An 18,460-nucleotide genomic window follows, 5' to 3' on the forward strand; every position below is an offset into this window, starting at 1 on the left:
TGCTCTCGTTGTCAACGCTAATTGCTCAGGTACCTCCATGTGTATTTACATGAAGGTGATGATGCAGATTTTTCAAGAACTTCCAACCCGTAGTAGATATACAAGCGATAGATCTTGGTAAAGTGATACAGAATGGCTCTTGAGTTGGCGTGAGGTCATAAGACTGGTTTCGCCATTGCGAGGCCGAGTAAGAAATACCAAGGTAAGGTAGGGACGAATCCCGCGCCCAGTGTGTGACGACCACGGGCTGATACGTTTCCGAGCTGCAGAGCTATGCACAGCGCTGCAATAGACATAACCAACGCAGCTTTCTCCTCGAATTTAGGTCCACCAAGGACAGGTTTTCAAAATCTTAGAGGGCGCTTGATTAAGTTGTCTTACACGGAAGATCAGAAGGGCGCTTTAAGCGGTAGTTTACTTTTCACAAAGACGAATGATCTTTCTCTCAGAATTCTTTTTGACAAATACATGTATCCATGTGGCTTGATGAATTGATCAAGTTCGAACTTTAAGTTAAGTTGATTGAGGGCGAGCCTTTGGGGTTTGACTGAGCCCATCGTTAAGTCGATTATTGAAGTTGCGTTGAGTGCATAAGTCGTACCTCTTGTGGGGCCGGGAAGTAATTATCCCACTCGGGCCTTCAGCTCGTGTCATTGAACCCGACCAGTGGCACCTCGTATGCCACTGGCTGACGTTGAGAGACTCGATCGCTATGAAAATGCTCAACCAGTTCAACGATTCATGGTGCAGGCAGATGCAGTGGCTGCCAATAAACAGGGCGCAGATGGATTGCTCGTATAATCCTTCTCCGTGGATCGACAACATTGGAATGAAAATGGCAGGTAAGTGTGACATCTGCTCACTTTCCGTCAGGAGACAGCTCGGTTGCCGAGCAAAAATAGCTCGGCCGAGCAGAGCTCGCAGCTGTCTGCTCTGTTAGGTTAGGTTGTCAACGAGGCAGCAGACGGCCATTGACAGGCGTGTAATCAGATTGATTGATTGATAAGATGCATGTAAGGTACTTCGACGTGATAAAATTGGACGAGCATGGTTCATGGGTACTGCATACGCGATCCCCACGCTGTAACCGTCCGGGTCTTCGGATACTCCACGTCTGCGTCAAGAAGAAGCATGCGCCGCCGCATTGGCATACATTTGAGAAAGCCTTGGTAGCCCTTAGCGTGCGCCTCAGCCTTTTAACCGAAGTAACCTTGCCGACTTCATGACATACACTTTCCAGCGATCTTACGAAATAAGCTTACTTACTACCTCGTTCGCAGTTTGACAAGGTCGTCCATTGAACGGAGGGGAAGTCGGATCTTGATATGTACGCGTACATCTCTATACTTGGTGACCAATGATGTACCGTCTCCAAAGCGAGAGCTACCCATCGCAAGAGAAGGCAAGGAACGGCACAGACACCTGATACAGGTGTTCACTAAAACAATCTTACGATAGACTACTGGTAGGCTGCACGTAGCCTCGAATCTATCCTCTTGAGTACATGTACCTAGTGGGAAACAGATCCCACAGACTGCCCATGGTGGGCTGGGAAGTTGGGCTTCCCGCAGGGATCCTCCAACTGCAAGCCCACCTTCCGCATGGCCCGAATCCCTCCGTTCATACTGTCTGCAGCGTATCCTTTCGCGCGAAGAACACTGGTGGCAACGCGGGCGGAGTCCCCATCATAGCAAATGATGAGTGAAAGCTTGTCCCGAAGCTGAGAGCAGATGTCTTCGTTCTCAGAGCTAAGCTTGGCCTCAAGCTCCCGCCAAAGCGATGCCAACACCTCTGGATCTGTGAAGGGGCTTGGAGTGCTTGCCTGAATAAGCGGGAAGTTCACAGATCCGGGGAGACTGAACTGGTCGAAGTCCTCAGGTTGGCGCAAGTCAACCACGATAGTGTCTGGCGACGGAGCTATGATTCCTTCCCAGCCTTGCCGTTCATCTGAACGTCTCTTAGACAAAAAGAAAAGGAGGTCTCTGGTGAGAACCTTGTCCAAACGGTAGAAATCGTTTAGGGCCACTAGTGGGTCCTTCTCCCAGGCCGAGTCGTAGCGGTACAGGTCAACGTCACTCAATTCCTAGGTTTTGCAGGATTAGCAGGATGTGGCATACCGCGGGTATGATGAAGAACATATGCATACCGAGTTCCTGATCGGAGGGAACTGCTCAGCTTCCAGCTTGGCAAAATACTCATCCATGTATTGGTACGGGAGATCGCAACACAAAGTGACGCAGTGAAGCTGGCCGTCTTCCCCTGCCAGCTCACTCAAGGTCCCTTCCTTCTTTCTTTTCTCGATGAACTGATAAAGTCCTTGGAGATTAAATCCGGAGGATGGGCCGCAAACAATGCCGTTCCGGCAAAGTTCCAACGAAAGCGAGTACGAGGGGTGAGATGCAACCTCTTCAATATGATCCACAGCTGACTTCCAGGGGAAGTTGACTGGAGCTAGGAGAGCCAGGGACCGTGGTCCTGGAACTCTGTCGCCTGCGGCAGTGCACACGCTGCGATTGCTGTTAGAAGGCACTGTGAAGCGGGCGCATTGGATTTCTTACCCCAAACGGAAGACGGACGGATTCTTCTCCTTGAAGAAGCTCCCCAAGCCTGACATTGTACCTGAACACCATACTTTTAGACTTGTGACGTTGAAAGGAACTCAAGGCTCTTGAAGATGGGATGTACCAGAAGTTCCCATTCCTGCGCAAATGAGGCTTATTTCTGGGAGTTGTTCCAGAATCTGCGGACCTGTCCATCGCATGTGAGATTGCCAGTTCTAGAATACTTGATTAGCAGCTGTAAGCAATCCATAACTATCGGCTGAAATCTCACCAGATCATTGTTATACTGGTCCGGGTTGAGCACGGATTCAGATTCCTGGGCCCAGCGGTATGCAGCCCGAATTCCGCCACGCTCGTCGTTCGGTTCGGGTTGGGACGGGCCGCCGAATAAAGTACTGTGATATAGCCATAAGTATCTAGCATAATCACGGCGCACAGAAAGGGATGTCACTTAGCCAAAACAGCTCGACTTACATGTTAAGACCAAAGAATTGCATCAATTTCAACTTTGCTGCTGTCGTCTTATTGCTTAGGAAAGCGTGAACATCTCCCAAGTCGTAAAGTACGCGAGACATCAAAGCCATGGAAATGACAGTTGATCCAGAGCTGTACTCAACTACCGTCTTGGTCTTATCTGGAGCTACTCCATGCTCCAGGAGATTGAGAGCTTAGCCGATCCACATATTAGCACTTTGGATTTCGTCTTTGTTCAGAGGGTCTTCTCGGCTTGATTACCTGGCATAGATTTGACATTGTTTGCTGGGTGCATAGTCATCATTTTGGCGTAGATGCGGACGCCATCTTGTCGGTAAGGATTGAGGGCGTTGGGAAGCTCCACAAGGGGCAGTGGTGGTGTCTTGTCAGGATTGAAGTAGTCCTTAACAGAGTCAGGACCCTTATAAACGTTGAGATTGTTTCGTGGCTGCATCTCGAGGTTGTCGTTACAAAAAAAAGAAAAGTAGTTAATGTGTGAGAAGTTTCTGTTAGGAAATGTATAGCTTGGGAAATCTTCAGCTGTAGGAATGATAGCCGATGAAGTTAGTGCTCCAGGTGGAATGATGTTATATTTTAGGGCAGGCTGTTCTATGTATTCAAGTACAGCAGCGAGCCTTGTGATTGTCGCATATTCATGGCTGGACCAAATACCCAAATACACTAATGAACGATCTGTCTGAACCATTCGACCGCTTCCGAGCCTGGCGATATTGCATCACGTCTAACCTCTACACCTGTCCATCGGACGGGACAGGGGGTACAAGAATTCACGAGAGATTTTCGCCGTCAGAAACCGATCACACCAAACAAATGGCTCACTGGGTCAGTCATGACTCAACTGACAGGAAGTCAGCTTAGCTATGAGAGGTTCATGTTGAAGCTTTCCATACTTACACGACGATATTGTCAACGAAAGGATCGCGAAATGCATACCCCGGTCGCGAATTGACACCCCACATTCCCTTATAACCTATAGACGTAGTGACGGCCAGGTCCGATAACACCGAAGGGACCCTCTTTTGTCCGAGTGCGACCTGGCATTGCTTGTTCTGCGTGATGATCTGCATCATGTAACCTTGAAGGCCCGTCCCATGGAACTACCAAAGTCTTGGGGGTGTGGATTTAAGACCTGGCATCGAGCGACATACCTGTCAGTGAAGACCGCATCGCAGTCGGCATCCAGACTGTGACGGCGGATGGCGTGTGGAGCAAGCACAATCTATTAAACTGTTAATGGCAACAAGCCCGATGAACAAAAGTAAAGATCTCTACCAAACTCAAAAAAAGGAAAACCCGGCAATTCCAGCGCAACGTCATTACCAAATACTTTGCTGCTCCACTGACCCTGGCCACTGAATTCGCAATGCTGCGCATACGGCTGGGGAGTGCTGTACTACCAATCAACAAAACCATCTGCCAAGAGGTTCAGAATGTCCTGCCACGTCATTTGAAGCTTTCGAAAGAGTTTGACGCTGGTCTCAAGGAAATCTCCGGGCTATAATTTGCTCCAAGATGTCGCTACAGACACAAGTAGCCAGATAGTCAACAGATGAACAGATACGAATTTTTTGAAGCATCCTTCGCCCGAGTTCACCCATCCTACCAGCTATCTTTTCTGACAATGTTTAAGAGCACCAACTCAGCAAACCGCAGCGCTCAGGAGGCTGCGGACATCAATGCCAGCAACCCCGGAAGCTCTCATACGCCAGATACGGCGCTGGAATCGCCGACGCCCACAGACAAGAAAGCAGAGACACACGTGTTCAACGAACAGACAAATTATGTGTCCAAAGTCAAGGTCATCACGGTAAATCACCCCGCCTCAAAGGATTTTCAAGTCTCAATCTTGATTTTACCTCCGATGTGATGAAGTGACACATACTCACAAGAACAGATTTTTCTAGCATGCGCCAGCGTGGATCTCGTAGCACTGATGGACCAGACTACCTTGGCAGCTAGCTTGTCTATTGTTGGCAATTACCTTCATGCAGGACAACAGCTATCCTGGCTCGCTAATGGCTATTTCATGTACGTTATGTTTCGCCTGATGGCGACTCTTCCTGATTGATACGTCTGCATAGAACATCCACAGTCGGGCAACTCCTATACGGCCGCCTCTCGGACATATGGTCGCGTAAAGTCATTCTGATGGTCGGGCTTGCCATCTTTGGCCTCGGGTCGCTTGCATCCTCCCTGGCCCAGACAGCTACACAGCTCATTGTTTTCCGCTGTTTTACGGGTCTTGGCGGTGGCGGACTCATGACAGTTGCACAGATGATCGTTAGCGATGTAGTGCCTCTTCGTGAGAGGGGGAAATATCAGGGTATTTTGGCAAGTTTCTCCCGCCGGTCACTTTTGCATCCCCACCATAGACTCTATTCCCTGTCAGAGTATCAGATTTGATCAGATATTTTTGTCTCGCCGGGTAGACGAAAACTCACGCCCCCATCCCCTGCAAGCGCCTTCATTCTGCTAACGCCTCGGCTTCCTCAGGGCGCCGTCACTGCGTTGGCCAACGGCATAGGCCCCGTCATCGGCGGCACTCTATCCTCCAAGGGGGGCGACTCATGGCGCTGGATCTTCCGTCTCAATCTGCCCCTAACGGCGCTATCTGCGGGATGCGCACTATTCTTCATGCCCCTCAGAAAGGTCGAAGGGGACTGGAAAGTGTGAGTTGTCTTCTTGTTAACCCACCCCGCACAAGCTGACCAAAAGCATCTCAACTTAGCAAGACACGAGCCATTGACTTCGTCGGCATCTTGCTTGCATTAGCTGGCACCACCACCTTGATGCTTGGCCTGACATGGGGCGGTGGAGAGTACCCCTGGGCTTCTGTAGCCGTTCTCACTACCCTAATCGTCGGTGCCTTTATCTGCGTCATTTTCATCTTGTGGCAGTGGAAGGGACCAAAACACCCGCTCGTGCCTCGTAAGATCCCACGTCTCCCTTGTTTACGATTATAGAACTAACCCATGTTCTTCATACTCACATAGTGGACATCTTCCGCGCCCGAATGACCATTGGTGCATGCATTACAATGGCCATAAACGGCTGGAACTTTGTCGTTCAGGTCTACTACATTCCCACCTTCTACCAGCTCGTCTACAATTATGGAGCTACTAGGTCTGGTGTAATGCTTCTTCCCATCACCCTGGTTCAGACCGCGAGTAGTACTCTCTCTGGACTCATCGTCCACTGGGTGGGACGGTACCGTGAGTGCATCTTGTTCGGCTGGCTCTGCTGGTCAGTTGGTCTGGGTCTCATGTCCACTCTCAACGAAACTTCCGGCCTAGGAAAGCAGATCGGCTATTCCTTGCTCATTGGCGTGGGTGTGGGAAACACTCTTCAGCCGTAAGCGTCTAGATTTCGCCCGATGACTGTGTTGTTTACTGATGCGGTCGTCGACAGTGCCCTGGTAGCCATCCAAGCGGGCGTCCCAAGAAAGGACATGGCCGTTGTCACATCCTTCCGCAAGTTTGTCATCTCTTGGCTCGGGACCGAAAATGTGACGGTGCGACTGACGCTGGTGAAACAGCTTTGTTAGGAACTTGGGGGCTACATTCGGACTTGCCATTTGCGGCACAATTTTGTAAGTCAACTTCCCAGAGGTATGCACAACTTGCTCTATCGGGCGATGACCTGACACCTCCAAGGAACAATGTTGTCAAGAACTCTGTCAATGGCCTGGATCTAAGTGCAGATCGACGAGACTCCCTTCTCAGCAACCCACAGCAATACTTGTCATCGCTTTCCGACGAAGACGCGCAACGTATTCGCGACGTTCTCGCACCTGCGTATCAACGATCGTTCAAGGTCATATTTGAGCTTGGTTCTGGCTTGGCAGCAGCAGGTTTCTTCGTCGCATGGTTCTTGATGCCACACATTGACTTGGCCCGCCCTGACGACCACAAATTGAAAGAGGAGGGCCACCAAGCGCAACTCCAAGGGAACGCGGAAAAGTCTCCCTGATTATCGGTGAGGCTGCAACCAGGACATCTCTAGGGCAATTCCGAAAGAAAACCCTCAGCGATAGGAAGTTGGTAAAGACTTGCGGGGCAGGCCGGAGTCGGCTTCAACTCGACAGGGCAAGATCAGCGCTCTCTGGAAGCTGACTGACTTGATTTTTGGAATTATATTGACTCAAAGCGTTTGGTGGGATTGCTACAAAGCTCACTAGTAGCACTCGATCGACCTTGACTTGAAAATCGAATAATTCTGCCAGAGTGCTTTGCGTCTGCATGGGTTGAGAAGGGTTGACCTGGAAGCTGTATCCCAGCGTATAGTGACACCATGGATGAACATGAGGCCATATCCCACCGTCTGCTACCTACATCATGTAACAGTAAATCCGATGCTGATGCGGCAACACCTGTCCGTGATTGGTGACCACAAAAAGACCCAGAAATCTTCACTGTGTCCAAAGCTGCTGACACAAGATCCTTGTTGATGTATGATTAGATTGATAAGCATTCTAGCCGCCATGTACTCCATCAGACTAATGCACTCCGCGGACCACAAACCTAAATCTTCCCGGGGGCCAAGGTCATCTAAACACACGCCATGTGATATCTCCGAAGTGGACCGACTGTCCGAGGCGGCGAGGTATTCCTACAATGTAACCCGAATCCGAGCAGTTTCCTTACGTGGAATATGCCATGCAACGCAGCCCCAGCCGTTGGAACGCCCGGGTGGGCCAACGCAAGGACCTAGTCTGTAAGTACTCATCCGTACTCTAATTTCTAGGGTCCCGAAAGTAGGCAAGATCGTGACATCAAGGTTGCTCTCCAACTATCGCCTCCTTGGACTCGACAACTACCTGACTGCATGCAACAATTTTAATCACTCATTCACAGTGGATTTCCGGCTGGGACTCGGAGGTAACTTAGAACTGGAGTTGCAGCTATACACGCAAAAATTCCTCAATCATTGTCACTAGTCCTGAGTACGTGTCGATATGCGCGATGGAAGGTTCGTAGATGGATTCAGTCCCACATCATAGTAATATGAATATAAGCAATCGAGGTCCGATTCCGGATCTCAAGATTCATCATCATCGCCCTTCCAAGTCGCCAGGCTCTCCAGAGTGACAGATATTGTCTATACGCAAACATCACAATTTTCTATCTATCAGCTCTGCCATTCCCCAAGATGATCCTTCACACAAGCTCAGTCGTGCTGGCTGCCCTGTATGCTGGCTCAAGCCTTGCAGCCACCGACTCTCAGCGACCACTGCTAAAGGACTTTGACGCTCTGGGCGCTTGGTTTGAGGAAGTAGCCGCTATCAATGCCACTTCTGGCCTCCAAGATGCTGAGCAAGCCAAGAACACCACCATCGCCATCGTTGGAGCAGGTATCACGGGCCTATCCACGGCCCTCATGCTCGATAGTGTTGGTGTGCACAATTGGGAGCTACTCGAGGCTAGTCACCAGATCGGTGGACGCTTGCGGACTATATACGTTGGAGATACTCAAGAATGGGCAGAAATGGGCCCTATGCGTCTTCCCTACAAGATCAAGTACAAGAGTGACAATGCGACCCTCGAGTACTCTGATCATGCCATGACGTTTCAGCTGGCAGATTGGCTCAATGAGATGAACCAAGACAGTCACACCGACCTGAACATCAGCTTTATCCCCTGGATCCAGCACTCGCCTAATGAGTTGCTGGCTTTGGGCACTGGCAGACATCCCGACGGCAGCATTCCTACTCGTGCCGATATTGCTGCAAATTCGAGCCTTGGCAGGCCGGCGCCAATGAATACACAGGAGTACAAGGATGTCAAAGCGAAGATGAGCGAGATCCTGCTTAACGAAGAAACACTCAGAGAGATCCAAAAAGACGTATGGAGAGTACATGGGCGCACTATGAAGAGAGGTCTCGACGATGTCAGTCAGCAGAGCATGATGCGCAATGTTTGGAACGCGAGCGCCGAAGTAGCAGACGCCATTCATGGCGCTACTGATTACGACGTCTTCTGGGACGAGATGCATCACAACTCGAACTTGGCACAGGATGGCAGCAAGAGCACCTTGGGCGAGACAGAGTGGCGATGTGTCGATGGCGGCTTTAGCCGCTTCTCTGATGCTTTCCTACCACACGTCCAAGACCGCCTCGTCCTGAACCGTCAGGTCCGGGCGATTGAGGCTGTCAAAGATGGTCAGAACATGGTCACGGGCACAAAGGTCTCTTGGATCGACGTTGATTCCAACAGAACCCAGACGAAGCCAGGCCCTCAACAGAGCAAAACTTACGACTATACAATGCTCGCAGTACCTTTCACCATGACGAGAATGATGCGTCTTCCATCTTTCTCGCCCACGCTGTCCCGGGCGATGGCCGAACGCGGCCTCCGCTTCAAGGACGCCTGCAAAGTTGGACTGCTCTTTAGCGAACGTTTCTGGGAGAAAGGTGACCGTCCCATATTTGGTGGTTACTCAACACCTCCTGACGCAGCTGTTGGTGCTCTCTACTACCCAGTGTACGGGCATAACGAGTCGGGGCGCCCAGGTCTCATTCTGCACTATCGTGGAGGCGATTGGAGCAGCCGTTTCGCCAGTCTCAGCGAGGAACAACACGTCGGCATGGTCCTCGATGCTGTTGCTTCACTACATGGCGAGCAAGTTCGAGAGCTATACACGGGCGTCTATGAGCGGCTGTGCTGGCTGGACGAGCCATTCATCGCCACTGCTTGGACACGCCCGGATGTGGCTCAGCATGCGTTGTACATCCCGGCATACCATCGGACTGAGTCGAATGTTATTGTACTCGGTGAGCATACGGCTCCCACACATGCGTGGATCAGCTCCTCTCTGTACTCTGCCGTTCGTGGTGCCGTTCAACTATTGCTTGAGATTGGTTTAGTCGACGAAGCCAAGCAGCTGAACCAGCGGTGGATGGGACGATGGATTGATATGGAGTAGAATACAGTCGCCTAAATGTGGAAAGATTCAAGGGTTTGTGGTTAAGTCAAACCCCCCACTTCCCGGCACCCCCCTGTTTCTGGCACCCACAAAAACGCGAAAATCCACCACAACGCAATGCCCACCCCCAACCTCCTTTTATCACAACATTTTCAATTCGAGTCCAAATGGGCTCATTTTTTGCACATACCTTCTTCTATATCTAATGCCTCAATATACCGAAGATCAGCTTCGTCAGGCTCTCGAGGACATCTCAAACGGCAAGAGTCAAAAGAGAGCCTCATTGGAGTATGGGATACCACGATCAACCCTCCAACTACGTCTCCAAGGTGGTCAGACTAGGAAAGTGGCTTTGCTGACTGGCAGAGGCTGTCTCCTGACCAGGAGAGTAAGCTGGCACAATGGGTTCGCATTCAGGCTTCGCTGGGCCTCGCACCAACGCACCAACAGGTGAAGGAATTCGCAGAGCGAGTTCTGGCTGCTGCTGGGGATACCAAACCATTAGGAAAAGGCTGGATCTATGCCTTCGTGAGAAGGAACCCTATCATTAAGGTTCAGAGAAGTCGTTCCATCGATTCTAGACGCGTTAATGGGGCATCTACTGAGGTCATTAGGAACTGGTTTAAGTTCCTTGCTATCCCTGAGATCAAGGACATCAAACCAGCCAACAGATATAATATGGATGAGACTGGCATCCTCGAGGTCAGGGAGCTAATGGGTTAGTGCTGGGCATGGCTGAGACGACGTCTGTTCAAGAAACAACCTGGGTCGAGGGCATGGGTCTCTATCATTGAGTGTATCTCAGCCTTGGGTAGGGCACTTCGTCCTCTTATCATTTTCAAGGGAGACGGTCCAACAACAGTGGTTTCCATTACATCTGGTTCCATACGATGGGTGGGAGTTTACAGCAACAGATAATGGCTGGACTACAGACTTAACTGCCATTGAATGGTTAGAGAAGGTGTTTATCCCACAGACTATGCCCGAGGCTGAGGGCGAGGCTCGACTGTTGATTGTGGATGGGCATGGGAGTCATACGACGACAGACTTCATGTGGAATTGCTATATTAACAATATCCATTTACTGTTCTTACCACACTCCTCTCATGTCCTCCAGCCACTTGACCAGTCTGTCTTCAGCCCTGTTAAGTCAGCCTATCGGAAGGAGCTCGGTTACTTGTCTCAATGGAACGACTCTACCATTATAGGTAAAGGAACTTCCTGGACTGTTAGAAGGCTCGACTTGCTGGTCTATCAGTCTCGAACATCAGAAGTGGTTGGAAGTGGACTGGTCTACACCCTGTAGCGATGGTTAAGCCCCTGATGAACCCTGGTATTACCTGAGCCTTCTGCTAAGCCCACCACACCCAAACCAACCAGTCGGGGCAAAAAGCGATGCCATAATGGTCAACAAACTACCCCTGTTGAGCCATGGGATTCTGCTTCCTCTGCAGTGGTCTGGTCGACACCCAGGAAGCTGGCAGAGCTCAGCGGTCAACTGCACCACCCAACTCGACAATGATACCAGCACTCAACGGCTGCTGTTCAGGAAGGTGAAAAACTTCACAGAGCAGGCCTGGCAACTGGCAGCTGCCCAGCAGCAGCTGGCTCACCTGAGGGCTCAAGTTACCAACGCTGCAGTTAGGAAGAGGAAGACTGTTCAGATCGATCCCAACACGAAGTTTGCGAACATCAGGGATATCCATCGGGCTCAAATCGAAGCGGGTGAAAAGGAGGTTATTACGGCTGAATCCAGCGACTCTGAATGCCCTAGTGAGGCTGGCAGTTGTATTGTAGTGGGTGTGGTTGAGGATCAATAGTTAATAGTAATGAGGAGGTTGGGTTGTGATCCCATCGTTTTTGTGGGTGCCAGAAACAGGGGGGTGCCAGGAAGTGGGGGGTTTGACTTAATGGTTATCTGTTGGAGGAATGTCAATGAGAGAAGAGCCGGTGGCGATAATTTGAGATAGTCCAGATAGCAGCGTAAGACCAGTTCAATCTTGCCGACATAATGAGATTTCACTCAAAAACCATTGTAACAAGCGACACTTTGGCAACCATCCATGTAACCCGCTTTCTCGTCCTCAAGTCTTCAATCAACCAAGCCATTGTCTTGCTGGAGCATATCTGAATCGCAAGTGGAAATAAGGGAGGATATGTTCAATTCATCTACGTAAGAATTGGGCCACCGCTAAGACTACCACCAACCTCCGGCACTTTTAATATGCCTTCGCTCACCAGATCGATCGCTAGCCTACTCAAAAGTCCATCACAGCCCTTCGCCGCAAGAATGCCCACCGCCACCGGCAGCTTCTCACTATGACCGGTCAGGGTGCTGAAGCTGGAGACTTCACCCACTGGGTAGATCAAGTCAGGGCACCCGGAAAAGACAGACATACGGGCCGCTGAGAAGCCAGCGAATGGCGCTGGTGGCGCTATGTCGTATCGGTTCCTCAGAGACTGCGTCCCACTCTTGCCGGCATATAGAATGAGCCCGGACGAACATTGCAAGGTGTCATTGACCGGAGGTAAGATCTGATCATTGAACCAGTTCATGAACATTGTCTTGTTCTGCATGGCCTCATCCCAGGAGTAGTTGGCAGCCCAGGCCCATCGTGCCAGTGGGGAAGGGTTTATAAACGGCTGACGACCGTCGAAGTGTTTGGCATAATCTGCAAAGAATGGCTGAACCACCGCGTCGTCTTGACCCTTCCCAGTAAGAACTGGGTAAGTGATGTTGAAAGTCTCGGTGAAGTTGAGTCCGGCGTTGGGGTTGGTTTCGCGCGTGCCCCAACGCCGAGCCACGTTCAAAGTGGTCACGTTGCCACCCACAAACCTAGCCAACGCGGTCGCGAAGTTGTTTAGCAGTAAACCTGCCTCAGTGCTAGAATTGGGGTACGAAACCGTCATGATCTTGGTCGGATACTTCGGCTTCACTTCCGCCAGAGAAGTGTAGTTGGGGCCGTATGTGACAGCCTGGAGTTTATCCCATAGCTTTGGGTCTCGGGCAAGGAAGCCAACAGTATCCAGAGGCTCAGATAGCGGCATGATGTGATCAGCACTCACAGCACCGTGCGATGCTCTGTTGCCAAAGACGCCGTTGACACCTGCAGGGCTACGGATGCTGCCACCCGTATCAGTTCCGACGGCAGCGTCAAGCCAACCATAAGAAGCAACAGAAGCACCTGCGCCCGAGCTCGAAGAAGATGGGTCCTGGTAACCATCTCCCCTCGGATTGAAAGGACTATGGTAGTCAACCCAGTCGACAGTGGCAACCTCGCTCGTTGCAAACTGGGACAACTTCTGCGTACCTACGATGATGGCGCCGGCTTCAATGAGTCTCGAGATGGCTGTTCCCGTGATGTTGTTGGCCGGGTATAAATGATACCAGGCCCGGTTCCCATTTGACTGTTTGACTCCGGCCAGCGAGAAGATGTCCTTGACGGCAATGCGGACACCAGCCAGTGGCTTGGTATCTGAAGGCTCGTAGTATAACCGGGAAGGCACGCCGATGGTGAACGTAGCTGAACCAGCAATCTTTGCTGACAAGACTTGAAAAGTGCCATCATTGTTGTCTAGCAAGGCTTCGGTGAAGGCACCGGCAGTATCGTCGTAAAGACGGTACGCTTGGTGTAGGTCTCCGGTGCCTTTGCGCAGAAAGTAAGGACCCTTCGGCACGTCGGACCTCGTTGTAAAGCTGACCACCGCCGAAGGTGTCTCATTGGTAATTTGAATGTCTTGTGCTATCGATGTGTCCGAAATATTTGTCTGATTGAGGAGAAGCCGCATGAATCCGGATTGGAACACGTCGTCAGTATCCTTCCAAGCGGTGAAAATTTGGGACACATTGTCTGCTCGGCTCGCAGCTGGCAGGACCGCGACCGGAACAAAATCCAGAACGTCCTCAACATATTTGGGGACACCGGATTGGAGCGAGAGAGTTGCCGCGATGTGGGGGCTGATGAAGTACGGGATCCCGTTCAAAAGAAGAGTTAAGCCAGTCGATGTGATCTGTGACATAGCTAATGGCAATGCCATCAAAATCCATACTCGAATTACTTGCATTTTCATCGTTACAGCCAACAGATGTGGAAAGTTGATTACACGACTATGCTCGGAGAATGATATCGACCACAAAGAGGCTGATTATTTAACGAAAGCCAAAGCCATGTTCAATCGCTAAGTGTATGCGGTATGCCCGGGGACGGCAATTTGGCTAATCTCATTGCTCTAGTACTTACCGTACGTGATCGCCCGAGAACCGGGCTTGCACCCCCTCCCTCTTTCTTCTGCCAAGTTATCATAGACGAAGTAGCTCGATGCATTCCATTTTTTCGACGCCCCATAATGAGTCCACATGGAGTCAACTTCACCTTGAGAGCTGCAGAAACGTACAGGGATCCGCCAAGCGTTGGTGCGAATGTGGTACCTTGCTCTCGTCTCTAAGCCCTGCAGAGAACTACATGTATTCTCCACGCAGGATATCACTATGGGACGTATCACCGGGGCTTTCTACGATGCGTTCGTACCCGGATGGCATAGTCAGGATCTCATTGCACACCGTACTAAAGCCGAGCTTACACGGAGTGCCAGGATCTCGCAGGCACAAGTCACTCTTCACCGTAGCTATCACTGCTGGCCCCTGCAAGGGCGTCATCCCTGCTACCTCACTGTGAAAGTGCTTGATCATTCCAAATGCGCCGAAGGATCGAAGGAAGTGGCGTATGTCGCGCGGTACGCGGCGAATGATTTTCCCCGGTCTTTGGCACGTAATGTTGTCTTCTTTATCCGTACTTTCGTCCATCCACGTGGGGTAAGCGACACGGACTTAGGCTCCACAACAGTCTTGTCCGTGCATGTTGACACTATCACGTCACATCTTACACCTCACGAATTCCCCCGCACACTCAATGGCGTACATTCAGGCTATCATATATACTGTTGGTCTCTTGACACTCAGTCTTGCCGGCCTTAAGGCAGTGAGCTGGATTGCCGTTTACACCCTTCCTTCGAAACTCAGCCGTTATGCGCACAGCTCATCGAACGGCGATGCGCCCTGGGCTCTTGTGACGGGTGCTTCAGACGGCATTGGTCGCGCTTTTGCATCTGAATTGGCGACACAAGGATTTAATGTCGTACTTCACGGACGGAATCATACCAAGCTCACCGTCGTTGCGTCTGAGTTCCGAAAAAGACACCCCTCGAGGTCTTTCCGCATACTGGTAGCAGATGCGAGCGCTGTGCCAGGTGTAAACTGCAATGGGGTTGAGCGGCCGCTTCAATCTGTCGACTCATCACAAGCTCCTCTCGATTTTGCATCAATACAAGCGGAAATTCGTGATTTGCATCTTACTGTAGTCATCAACAACGCGGGAGGTGGTCCCACCAACCCGGTCTTCTCACCTCTCGTCGACTGCTCAGCGGACAGGATCGCCAGCAACGTCAGCCTGAATGCGCTCTTCCCACTTCATCTTACAAGAGTGCTTCTACCGGTTCTCCGCCAGAACGCGCCGGCCTTGGTGATGAACATTAGCTCCATGGCAGACGAAGGATTCCCTCTACTAGCGTCTTACAGCGCCAGCAAGCAGTTCCTCATGACTATGACACGTGCCGTGGGTCTTGAGCTGAAACTCGACGATGCTAGCAGCAATGTGGAGTTGTTAGGTGTCCGGATCGGCCGAGTTACGGATGTTTCGCACTTGAAGGAGGCTCCGTCGCTGTTTACGCCCGATTCCCAGACTATGGCCCGCGCCGCCCTGGCACGAAGCGGTCGTGAGCATGGAATAGTTGTTGGATATTGGGGCCACGCGCTGCAGCAAGCCAGCTCTATCTTGTTGCCGAGGTGGGCTAAAGACCAAGTCATGATGGCTATCATGCGTGAGCAAAGAGCTGGAGAATTGAGAAAACAGTGAAACAAGACATGTATTTCCCATGCAGGCTGCTCTTATGGGAGAGCCTTTGTCAATCCGTCTCTATATGGCATGCAATGATAATGAGTTGGTGAATTACAAGCATTTTGGCTGATAGTGTTTTGTTATCAATGCTGACGACATATCAATCCAGCCTGCCCACTACATCAATCGCGTATCTCAAATCTCCCGCTCTAGAGCTCCCAATGACGAGAATACCTATTTCGTACTCAAAATCGCCGCTAGCGGCGACTTGTCCTACCGGTAAATGGATTAATCTGTGGCCAATGAAGCTCCAATCAGAAAATTTATCACTTACAGAAAAGACCTCCAGAAAGTCGATACGAGGCTCAGTTAAGCGCTGAGTTGAGGAGCCCATGATAATGTGAGCAGCAAACGGCGAGTCGAGGCTCTTCCCATTCACCAACTCCATATGGACCGACCCAAGCAAGACCAGTTCAGTCGTACTGCTCGTGCCCATGCTTTGGGTTGCCGCAAACCCTTTCGAGACGCTGTGCCTCCTTAACGTCACTACAGACCATGCACCCTCTCTGCATTTTGATATCTCTGTTGAGCATAGCACGCATGAGCCTTGGGTTAGCATAGAACAAGATGCCTTTCAAAGGATTTCGATCACCGCGGGGGCAGATTCATCTCACCTGCAGTCCCATTGAAAGTCCCGCTAGGACTGATGAATGTTGCTTCATTCGAGAATACGTCGGTGGCCAGTCGATATCCTGCGTCCTCAGCCTTGGAATCCGCGAGCTCGTAGAAGGTAGCGACAAGGCTTTTGGCCTGAGAAGTAATGGAATCAGACAACCAGTTGGTGGCGTTCGTGACGTAGCTCATGGTTTCTCGGAGTTTGTTTGAAATGCAATGTTATGACAGAGTAGTATGACAATGCGACTAGGTAAACCTTGAAGAGAGGGAGTTCGATGTAGCGAGGTAAGCAAATGCTTATTCGTGGATATAGCATGTTGAGCTGGGGATAAGAGAGAAATACTGTCAGCGTCAGATGACGCACCTCTGGCTCGGAGATCCGTCGCTTTCTAGCAAAACGCGAAGACGCGCTTGCCCATTCGCTTTTCGTCGTATTTTCGTCTCTTCGGGATCGGGCTCGGGTTAGAGTCCTGGAGGAGACCATCAAAGAATCGAGACATTAGCGTCAACTACGCAGTCGATCATTTGGTGCTATTGCCAACGTTCTCATCAAGTGCCTTAGAAATGAGGGGAAACAAATGTCATCGACTTCCTTCCTACAATGTTCAGTTGTCTGAACTTTTGCTCGACACATTTATTTACCACTCAACTGCACACCCAAAAACACGATCTTTATCATCCATACAAAGCACTCCAAGGCCGAACATAGAAGAAGATTGGTAAAATTTGAAAGGAAGCATGTCACAAATTTCCAAGGGTCTCGACTACGACGCTCCAGTTAGCAAGGTCAAAAGTCCATCGGGCCTCGCCCACGTCGTACTACGAACCGGCAACCTCCACCGCCTGGTTGAGTTTTACACCACATTTCTCGGAGGCAGCGTCACCTACGGCAATGAGATGATATCATTCATCACCTATGACGACGAGCACCATCGTATCGCTTTGATCGGGGTTCCAGGAACGGCGACCAAGAACCCGGCGAGCTGCGGCCTTGAGCATATCGCCTTCTCCTTCGATACTCTGGAGGCTTTGCTGCTTGCCTACCGCCACCGTAAGACCCGGGGCATCGAGCCCGTCTGGTGTGTCAACCACGGCCCTACGACTAGCATCTACTACAAGGACCCGGATGGCAACATGCTAGAAACGCAAGTCGATAACTTTGATACGGTTGAAGAGGCCACTGCGTTCATGATGAGCGACGCCTTTACCGAGAATCCGATTGGTGTAGACTTTGATGCCGAGGAGATGATTGGAGCCTTGCGCGCTGGAGGGGACGAGAAAGGATTGAAGAAGCGGCGCGAGATTGGCCCGCGCGGATTGCCGGACTTTTCGAGCATGTGATATTACCTTGACTAAGCTGATGAAACTGTTCGTACTTGTGGTAGATCAGTAGTCACAATTGTCACAGGGAGTTTAACTTGGGGTTCCTGCAAGACCGAGAGTACAACATCCCGGGCTCGGCTTCGGCCTTGGCTGTGAGCTTATTGGACTGTCGGGTTCAGAACTCCATGTCATTACATATCCCTAATCCGGGGTCGGCCCAGGGTTCGGCCCCGGATTCCGCCCCGCATTCCGAGCCCGAGTAAGCTGAAGTGTCGCATTTTGGGTTCATTCGCTCAATCTACGAGAAGTTCGTTTCTGTAGTGGCTTAAGGTAGTTGAGGTAACTATGGTCTGTGTTCCCAGGAGCGTTTTGTGATGGTGCGTGCAATGAACCAAGTGTAATTAATGCTAGGAAGAGGCAATACTTGAGGCATTGTTTTTGCTAGCAGTCATCTGAAAATCTCACCAAACTCACGATCAGCTAATCCATTGATATGGGGTCTTTCGCTTGTGAATTAGGGGGGTTTAATTAGCGACGTCTCACTTCAATCATGCTTGATAGAGCTCCCAAAACACCTCCCGAAGCTTGGCT

General features: G+C 50.8%; 6 protein-coding genes across 6 annotated transcripts; 4 read left to right on the forward strand and 2 right to left on the reverse strand.

Annotated features, from left to right (window-relative positions):
* Positions 1–1,510: 1,510 nt before the first annotated feature.
* HER10_EVM0005357 (cysteine synthase A) lies at positions 1,511–3,489 on the reverse strand (the record flags this gene model as incomplete). The annotated part of the gene is made up of 7 exons (XM_035474978.1): positions 1,511–2,083; positions 2,147–2,507; positions 2,559–2,619; positions 2,686–2,776; positions 2,833–2,956; positions 3,036–3,228; positions 3,297–3,489. The coding sequence occupies 7 exons, from the start codon at positions 3,487–3,489 to the stop codon at positions 1,511–1,513; spliced, it is 1,596 nt and encodes a 531-aa protein (XP_035331469.1).
* Positions 3,490–4,677: 1,188 nt separating this feature from the next.
* HER10_EVM0003373 (MFS drug transporter) lies at positions 4,678–7,025 on the forward strand (the record flags this gene model as incomplete). The annotated part of the gene is made up of 9 exons (XM_035473052.1): positions 4,678–4,863; positions 4,951–5,084; positions 5,138–5,336; positions 5,550–5,725; positions 5,785–5,984; positions 6,050–6,407; positions 6,465–6,530; positions 6,592–6,645; positions 6,710–7,025. The coding sequence occupies 9 exons, from the start codon at positions 4,678–4,680 to the stop codon at positions 7,023–7,025; spliced, it is 1,689 nt and encodes a 562-aa protein (XP_035331348.1).
* Positions 7,026–8,204: 1,179 nt separating this feature from the next.
* On the forward strand, positions 8,205–9,977 carry HER10_EVM0003871 (L-amino-acid oxidase; the record flags this gene model as incomplete). Its single annotated transcript, XM_035473533.1, has 1 exon — positions 8,205–9,977. The coding sequence occupies one exon, from the start codon at positions 8,205–8,207 to the stop codon at positions 9,975–9,977; it is 1,773 nt and encodes a 590-aa protein (XP_035331381.1).
* Positions 9,978–12,146: 2,169 nt separating this feature from the next.
* HER10_EVM0002343 (uncharacterized protein) lies at positions 12,147–14,048 on the reverse strand (the record flags this gene model as incomplete). The annotated part of the gene is made up of 1 exon (XM_035472059.1): positions 12,147–14,048. One exon carries the CDS (start codon positions 14,046–14,048, stop codon positions 12,147–12,149), a length of 1,902 nt encoding a protein of 633 aa, XP_035331271.1.
* A 777-nt stretch (positions 14,049–14,825) lies between these two features.
* Positions 14,826–15,889, forward strand: HER10_EVM0002533 (short chain dehydrogenase; the record flags this gene model as incomplete). The annotated part of the gene is made up of 1 exon (XM_035472239.1): positions 14,826–15,889. The coding sequence occupies exon 1, from the start codon at positions 14,834–14,836 to the stop codon at positions 15,887–15,889; it is 1,056 nt and encodes a 351-aa protein (XP_035331283.1). The 5' UTR covers positions 14,826–14,833.
* A 1,395-nt stretch (positions 15,890–17,284) lies between these two features.
* HER10_EVM0012367 (glyoxalase/Bleomycin resistance protein/Dioxygenase) lies at positions 17,285–17,887 on the forward strand (the record flags this gene model as incomplete). Its single annotated transcript, XM_035481763.1, has 1 exon — positions 17,285–17,887. One exon carries the CDS (start codon positions 17,285–17,287, stop codon positions 17,885–17,887), a length of 603 nt encoding a protein of 200 aa, XP_035331918.1.
* Positions 17,888–18,460: the final 573 nt, after the last annotated feature.

Source organism: Colletotrichum scovillei, assembly GCF_011075155.1.
Source record: "Colletotrichum scovillei strain TJNH1 chromosome Unknown Contig00007, whole genome shotgun sequence".
Lineage (NCBI taxonomy): Eukaryota > Fungi > Ascomycota > Sordariomycetes > Glomerellales > Glomerellaceae > Colletotrichum > Colletotrichum scovillei.